The 8,623-nt window shown below is 51.3% G+C and overlaps 1 protein-coding gene across 1 annotated transcript; it reads left to right on the forward strand.

Annotated features, from left to right (window-relative positions):
- The first annotated feature begins 1,607 nt into the window (after positions 1-1,607).
- On the forward strand, positions 1,608-2,634 carry LOC118261207 (olfactory receptor 6C74-like). The gene is given in 3 exon segments (XM_035571926.1): positions 1,608-1,661; positions 1,663-2,043; positions 2,101-2,634. Coding segments are annotated over 3 exon segments (969 nt in total).
- The last annotated feature ends 5,989 nt before the right edge of the window (positions 2,635-8,623 follow it).

Raw genomic sequence — 8,623 nt, forward strand, 5'->3', positions numbered from 1 at the left:
TAAAATAATTAAAACAGCCAATGGATTAATCTCAACAAGTTTTCCAGATGAAGCCAGCGCACAGATTCCCCTTTGCCAGTCTAGAGGCGAAGAGCAAGGTGGGCCATTTGGGGTCTAAGAGCAGCCCAAACCCCAGGCTGAAATGTCCATGCAAACATGGTTGTACTACCTACTTTTGAGCTTCCCATTTTCCTGCCTAAGTGCACCCATTCTGCCCTGGGACAGGTTCTGAGGGGACAACACAGCCCACAGAGAAACCACTTCACTGCTTAGAACCCATCATCTCCTCCTCCACCTTTACATTTGGAGGTGTTCTCTTTTTGTAGTCATCTGCTCTGATCCTTTCTATGTCTAAACACATAGGGAAAGGTGAAGGAGGAAATGTCTGTCTTTAATGAATAAGTTTCTCTCTCTCTCATTTTTTTTTCCTGTTAGAGGAGTAGTTTGATTTACAGAAGAGAGTAATTTACCAAAATCGTCAGAGACTTGAGACTTGAGTAATGAGTTTCACCTACTTCACTCCTGGTGCCTGTGAGAACTTGTTCTCCCGAGGCTCCCCCAACAGTCAATGGAGAAAAGAGAAAGCGCTCATGGCTGGGTCGTCCCAGCCTAGAACTGCCATGCAAAATAAAGTTGAGGGATCTCTTTCAGATACTCTTCTCTCTCTCAGCATTAACAGGATGGGAGTAAGTTAAATTGCTCAGCCTGAAGGATGTGACTTTTAGACAGCTGAAATATAAACCTACATGGTAGTACTTGGCACTTTGTTTTCTCTAGGTGCTTCCTCTGTACAACAAGGACTGTCCTTAAGCTTTTGAAGATGACAAGATTTTTCCACCTCTCGGAAAAGTAAGGCATTTAGGTGAGAATGTTTGATAGTAAGAACGAAGAGCAACTGTTTGGAAACAACTGCATTTTGGCGCAGAATGAGGTCAGATGAGATTGTGTGACAGATCCGTTTCCACTGACCTGGTGGGACCATAATGAATTTTGTCCTTAATTCAGAGTACCGAAAAAGGCAAGCTACACTTGCTACTGGTATTCCCTCTTTCCTAAAGAAACAAAGGAAGAGGATGTAAGAGAAAGCAGGGCATTACAAAAGAGGTACTTGAAATTTGCTTGATTTGAAATGAAGCAGGGGATCCCCAGCTGTTGCTAGTCCAAAAAGGCAAGTACTGAAGAGGAGAGAGAATAACTTTCAACGTACATATTTGAATTGATGGTTTAGCACCTACGTAATAGAAAGTATTTGTGCAGGACATGAGATTTCCTTTTGAAACATTGTTATAATGGATGTTTGCAATTGTTCTGAGTGAATGTGGACTTTCCCAGGAACAGGGTGAAATCGCTAACAACCCCTTGTTAGCCCTGTGTTCTTGAGAAAGAATCATTTGTGGCTGATGGACAAAGTTGGAAAGAAGACAAGAAATTCCCAGAGAACTCTAACTGATATGTGAAACACAAAAGTCAGTCTCTCTCTGTGTTGTATGGGAAGCCTGCAAGCAAGGAAAGAGAGAAGGAAGGAGATAGCCGCCTGTCCAGACCATGAAATTATTTTACTTGGTTTTGCCATGTTTCTGCCTCAGCAGGATGAATGGAAATTGGGCATGGGAGTAGGCAATGGAACTGTCATTTCTGAATTCATCCTTATGGGCTTCTCAGAGGCTTGATCAAAGGCTACAGCTATTTCTCTGCCTGCTCCTTCTACTCATGTACCTGACAACGGTGATGGGGAATGCAGCCATCATTTTCCTGGTGTGTGTGGATAATCACCTGCAAACCCCCATGTACTTTTTCATTGGTAATCTGGCATTCCTGGAAATCTGGTTTACGTCCTCCACAAGCACCAAACTGTTGGTGATTCTGAGCTCTGGCAGGAGAACAATCTCAGTAGGTGGCTGCTTTGCCCAGTCCTCTTTCTATTTTGCCCTGGGTGCTGCAGAGTTCACGCTCCTTGTTGTCATGTCCTTTGACCGTTACATTGCCATCTGCCAGCCTTTGCGCTATGCTGCCATCATGAAGCATCAGCTCTGCATCCACCTGGTCGCTGCTGTTTGGGTCATGGGCTTCATGTTCTTGAGTTCCGCTGCCATCATGAAGCATCGGCTCTGCATCCACCTGGTTGCTGCTGTTTGGGTCATGGGCTTCATGTTCTTGAGTTCCCACCTGGTGTTGCTCTCAAAGCTCACTTTCTGTGATTTGAACAAGATTGAGCATTTTTTCTGTGACAACACTCCCTTATTCCAACTTTCCTGCTCTGACGTCACCCCGCTTTGGAAAACAGAATCAGTTTTCATATTGTTTATCGTGCTGTCTTCCTTGTGTTTAACTCTGGCATCTTACACAAGCATCTTTCTCTGTATTCTACAAATGCCAGCAGCCTCTGGGAGGAAAAAAGCTTTTGCTACATGCTCTTCCCATCTCACCACCTTGGCCATTGCCTATGGAAGCTGCATTGCTCTCTACGCACGTCCCTCAGGACATGTTTCTTTGGAGACCAACAGCATTGTAGCTTTGCTGAACACTGTCCTGTACCCATTCTTAAACTCATTCATCTACAGTCTTAGAAACAAGGCTGTGATGCTGGCCCTGAAGGAAGCCATGGCCCGTGCAACAGCACAGCTCTTCCCCTAATCATAATGCATTTCTGAAGAGCAATTTGAGTTCTCTCCTGCCATATCTTGCGTAATACCACCATCACATATATGTGACCTCCACATGCAGATGCCTCTGGAGGTTTATGTTCCTGCTGGATTGTGTTAGGCTGCAAGATAAGAAGCACATCTGCACACAAAATGAAGGCCCAAGGAAGTGATGGCAGGACAAGTAATTCAGTTCATGCCCTGCCCTGGCTGCTTCCAGGTCCAGCACAGGAGAGACCCCAGTTCATCAAGGGCCCATTTCCACGAGCCCAGAAGAGCACGAAGAACAATGGCAAGTGGGAACCCAAGTCACAGGCTCCTGTGGAACCAAGATCTTGTCCCAGCTCCTTCCAGGGCTGCCCTAGGAGGGCTGTCACCCCAGTGTCCAGGCGGAAACCCACCAAGATGCGTCACTGGCAGCAGCTCTCCGCATCACCATTTGGACTAAGGGGATTTCTGCCTAGGGCTGTAGGTCACCTGATGGTTGTACACAGGGGTAAGTGCAGCAGCTGGACTAGAACCAGGGCGTGAGAGGGCCCATGTGTTGTTGTAGTCTGCAACAGGAGAGATGGGAGTGTGTGGACTTAATGTGTGTGTGCCTGTGTCTGTGTCTGTGAATATGTGTGAGATTGGGGTGGTGTGTGCCAGCAGGCTGGAGTGGGACTGTGCCCACGGGGGCTCATATGTCCACGTGCCTTCAACTGGGGAGACTGGGAGCCAGGAACTTGTCCTGGGCAGGCTGAGTGTCTGATCACAGCTGCTGGAGGGATCTACCTCGCACCCACACAAATGCACATGCATTTGTGCTCACAAGCACTTTATATTTCCCAGTAATGGACCTCTGTCTTGCTCAGCCAGAGAGGGGATCAGGATAATGCTGCTGCTGCTGCTGTTTGTGTTTGTGTGAATGCTGAGTGTGCCTGCCTGCATTCACCTGTGTCCTGTGTCATTGTGGACTGCACTCTGCTGCTAAAGGGATTGAGAAAAACACATTAGTGATATCAGTCGTGGCATACCTCTTGTCTGGCTTTGATTCTAGTTCATATTGGAGTTCTACCATGTCCAGCACTGCAGCATTCGGTAGTGGCATGATTTCATTCAGGCCACGATAGTCCACTGTTAGTCTCTACTCTCCATCAGCCATTCACACTGGCCATATGGGACTATTAAAGGGTGAGCGAGTCTTGCTGATCACTTCTTGGCTCTCCAGTCAATAAACCAGCTGATGAATGTGAATCAGGGAGTCTCAGTTAGTGCAATATTGCTCCCTGTGCACCACTGGGGTAGTGATCAGCATCTGCTGCTCTTCGATGCTCAGCAACCCCACAACAGAAGGGTCCTCCAAGAGACCGGGCAAGGCAAACAGCTGTTTAATGTCATCGTCTTAATGAAGCTCCACTTCAGCCTCCAATACAGTTAACAGTCAGGATTCCTCTGTCACTCCAGAAATAAAAATGGGTTCTGCCCCTTTATAGCTGGATGGCATTGCAAGTACACTGTGCACTGCTGTCCACTAGAGCCTTATACTTCTGTGGGTCTGATGTGTCAGGCCATCGAACCCACACAGTCCAATAAACTCAGTCATCCCTCCATCTGATTGGTGGCAGAGCACCTCTAGTCCTGGTCATAGTATTCATGGAAATTGGAGCAGCAATTTTCCTGCAAGAAACACCCGCACTCCCCCTCCCTGCCCCCCCCCCCCCCCCCCCTTTTCCCCCCTTTGCAATTTTTGCAGTTGTTTTTCTTTGTAGCATACATACCCATGCCTCTAGGGTTGAGGTAGATTTCCCATCCCATTTTCTCATGTCTCCTCCATGGTCACGTGGGTAAAACCACAGAGTGGTATGTTGTGTGTCTGCCTGGCCGAGAAGGACCTGGGAGTATTGGTTGATAGTCGGCTGAATATGAGCCAGCAGTGTGCTCAGGTGGCCAAGAAGGCCAACAGCATCTTGGCCTGTATAAGAAGCAGTGTGGCCAGCAGGTCGAGGGAAGTGATTGTGCCCCTGTACTCGGCTCTGGTGAGGCCGCACCTTGAGTACTGTGTTCAGTTTTGGGCCCCTCGCTACAGGAAGGACATGGACGTGCTCGAGCGAGTCCAGAGAAGGGTGACCAAGCTGGTGAGGGGTCTGGAGAACAAGTCTTACGAGGAGCGGCTGAGGGAGCTGGGCTTGTTCAGCCTGGAGAAGAGGAGGCTCAGGGGCGACCTTATCGCTCTCTACAGTTACCTTAAAGGAGGCTGTAGTGAGGTGGGGGTTGGTCTGTTCTCCCACGTGCCTGGTGACAGGACGAAGGGGGAATGGGCGAAAGTTGCGACAGGGGAGTTTTAGGTTGGATGTTAGGAAGTACTTCTTTACCTGAAAGGGTTATTAAGCATTGGAACGGGCTGCCGAGGGAGGTGGTGGAGTCACCATCCCTGGAGGTCTTTAAAAGACGTTTAGATGTAGAGCTTAGCGATATGGTTTAGTGGAGTACTTAGTGTTAGGTCGGAGGTTGGACTCGATGATCTTGAGGTCTCTTCCAACCTAGAAATCTGTGTCTGTGTCTGTGTCTGTGTGGACCCACCATATCCCCTTTCTTGAGCAGAGGGATGCTTACTCCTAATAGCTGAGGTACTGGTCCATACATGTCGGGGGAGGAAGGTATATGCTCTTTGAGCTGGTGGACCTCTCGGGAAAGTTTCTCCACAACCAAGACACAGGCAAATAGTGAAGAAGAAATGCCTGCCATGACCACGCTGCATCTAAGGGGATCTACTTTCCATTAGGGCTATCTGCACAAGAAAAGTCTTAGAAAAACAGACTATAAAAAGATAAATACTGTAAAGGAGTTGACTAAAGAGTTCATTAGAGTTCTGGGAGATGGGGCAAGTTTCTAACTCCCTGACACTCTTACAGCAACTGGGCAGAATAGAATGATAGAATCATTAAGGTTGGATAGACCTCCAAGGTCATCTCGTCCAACCATGCTTGGTCCTACCAATGTCACCCACTAAATCATGTACCTAAGCGCCAGGTCCAACCTCTCCTTAAACACCCCCAGGGAGGGTGACGCCACCACCTCCCTGGGGAACCCATTCCAATGCCTGACTACTCTTTCTGAGAAATGTCTCCTGATTTCCAAACTAAACCTCCCCTGGAGCAACTTGAGGCCTTTCCCTCTAGTCCTATCACTAGTTATCTGCGAGAAGAGGCTGACCCCCAGCTCCCCACAACTTCCTTTTGGTAGTTGGAGAGAGCAATAAGGTCTCCCCTGAGCCTCCTCTTCTCCAGACTAAACAACCCCAGTTCCCTCAGCTGCTCCTCATAGGACTTGTGTTCCAGACCCTTCAACGGCATCGCAGCCCTTCTCTGGACCACTTGCCACTTGCCGAGGCGACCGGCTCTGGGGCAGACGCGTGCTGCAGCGGAGCGTGGGATCGGGACAGGCAGGGCTATTTTTCGGGCATCGAGCCTACGTGAGGGAGCCGCCAGGCACCGGCAGCCCTCGTGAGGGAGGCTGACGAGGTGTAGGCGGAGCCAGCAGTGTCAGCGACAGCTCCTCCCCCCGGCCGTTCAAAGGCAGCCCTTAGGGAGCGCGAGCGACCAGGAGCGCGGCGAACAGGGCCGGCAAACAGGGAGTGACGCGGGGGGAGTGACGCGGCAGTTAGCGCAGGCAGGGCGGGCAGGAAGGGCGGAGTGCTCACACCCGCCCATAGGGACAACTCCTCTAACGGCACTCTCCCATCAGCTGGGCTGCAATGGTCTCCACCAGGCACGGTGCTTTCTCTAGGAAGTCAGTACACACCCAGACCGGCTGCCCATCCAAACATGCAGCAGTTCAGGTCTCCGGATGCGGGGAGTGTCTGAGCCTCTTGCTGCCATCGGCGGGAGGCAGAGAGACTGCTTGCGTGAGGTGCGAGCAGGTGGACGACCTGGTCCGCATGGTGGCAGAACTCAAGGAGGAGGTGCAGAGGTTGAGGGATATCAGGGAGTGCGAGCGGGAGATAGACTGGTGGAGCAACTCCCTGCAGGACCGGAGGGAGAGGGACCAGGGTGAGACGCCCCAAAGGGGGGTGGACCCCCTGCCCTGTTGCCATGGGGCAGAGGGAGGGGACCTGCGAGTTGAGGAGGAATGGAGACAGGTCCCTTCTCGACCTCGCAGGAGACACCCTCCCCTTCCGGCGCCGCCTTCCCAGGTGCCCTTGAACAATAGGTTTGAGGCCCCGGAGCTTGAGAGACCAGTGGGTGAGGACGAGGAAGCCTACCCAGGAGGATGCCTGAGTTGAGGAAGTTGACTACACGCCTCAGGACTGCCTCCACCAAGAAAGAAAGAAGGGTGGTTGTTGTGGGCGACTCCTTCCTCAGGGGAACGGAGGGCCCTATTTGTCGGCCTGACCCCACACATAGGGAAGTCTGCTGTCTCCCTGGGGCCAGGGTTAGAGACGTTACCAGGAAGCTTCCAAACCTGGTTCGCCCCTCTGACTATTACCCGCTTTTGATAGTCCAGGCTGGCAGTGATGATGTTGAAAAGAGAAGCCTCAAGGCTATCAAACAGGACTATAGGGGGCTGGGACGATTGGTGGAGGGAGCGGGAGTGCAGGTGGTGTTTTCGTCTATCCCTACGGGGGAAGGGAGAGGCACGGAGAGGACACGGAAAGCTCACGTGGTTAATAGGTGGCTCAGAGGCTGGTGCCAGCACAGAAATTTTGTTTTTTTTCACCATGGGGAGCTTTACTCGGCACCCGGCCTGATGGCCCCGGACGGGTCCCTATCTCTAAGGGGAAAACGGATTCTAGCCCAGGAGCTGGCGGGGCTCATAGAGAGCGCTTTAAACTAGGTAAGAAGGGGGACGGGGCTCAAACAAGGCTTGTTGGAGCTGTGCCGGGGGAAACAATGGCTAGGCTGGGGAAGAAGGTGATGGCCCAGCTGAAGTGCATCTACGCTAATGCACGCAGCATGGGTAACAAACAGGAGGAGCTGGAAGCCATCGTGCAGCAGGCAGGCTACGACTTGGTTGCCATCACGGAGACATGGTGGGACCGCTCCCACGACCGGAGTGCTGCAATGCCTGGCTATCGGCTCTTCACGAGGGACAGGCAGCACAGAGCGGGTGGTGGCGTGGCTCTCTACATTAAAGAATCTTTTGATGTTGTGGAACTCCAGGCTGGGAATGATAAGGTTGAATCCCTGTGGGTTAGGATCTGCGGGAAGGCCAGCAAGGCTAGCGTCCTGGTCGGGGTCTGTTATAGACCGCCAAACCAGGATGAGGAGACGGATGAGGAGTTTTATAGGCAACTGACAGAAGTTGCAAAATCGTCAGCGCTTGTCCTCGTGGGGGACTTCAACTTCCCGGATATATCCTGGAAACACAACACGGCACAGAGAAAGCAGTCTAGGAGGTTTCTGGAGAGCGTGGGAGATAGCTTCCTGACGCAGCTGGTCAGTGAACCTACCAGGGGTGGTGCCCCGCTAGACCTTCTCTTCACAAACAGAGAAGGACTGGTGGGAGATGTGGTGGTCGGAAGCTGTCTTGGGCAGAGTGACCACGAAATGGTAGAGTTCTCTATTCTTGGCGAGGCCAGGAAGGGGACCAGTAAAACTGCTGTATTGGACTTCCGGAGGGCTGACTTTGAGCTGTTCAGGACGCTGGTTGGCCGAGTCCCTTGGGAGGCGGTTCTGAAGGGCAGAGGAGTCCAGGAAGGCTGGGCGCTCCTCAAGAAGGAAATCTTAACGGCACAGGAGCGGTCTGTCCCCACGTGCCCAAAGACGAGCCGGCGTGGAAGAAGACCGGCCTGGCTCAACAGAGAGTTGCGGCTTGTGCTTAGCAGAAAAAAGAGGGTTTATAATCTTTGGAAAAAAGGGCAGGGCCACTGGGGAGGACTACAAGGATGTAGCGAGGCTGTGCAGGGAGAAAATTAGAAAGGCCAAAGCTCATCTGGAGCTCAACCTGGGTACTGCCGTTAAAGACAACAAAAAAATGTTTTTACAAATATATCAGCACGA

This window comes from Cygnus atratus, unplaced genomic scaffold (genome assembly GCF_013377495.2).
Source record: "Cygnus atratus isolate AKBS03 ecotype Queensland, Australia unplaced genomic scaffold, CAtr_DNAZoo_HiC_assembly HiC_scaffold_34, whole genome shotgun sequence".
NCBI lineage: Eukaryota > Metazoa > Chordata > Aves > Anseriformes > Anatidae > Cygnus > Cygnus atratus.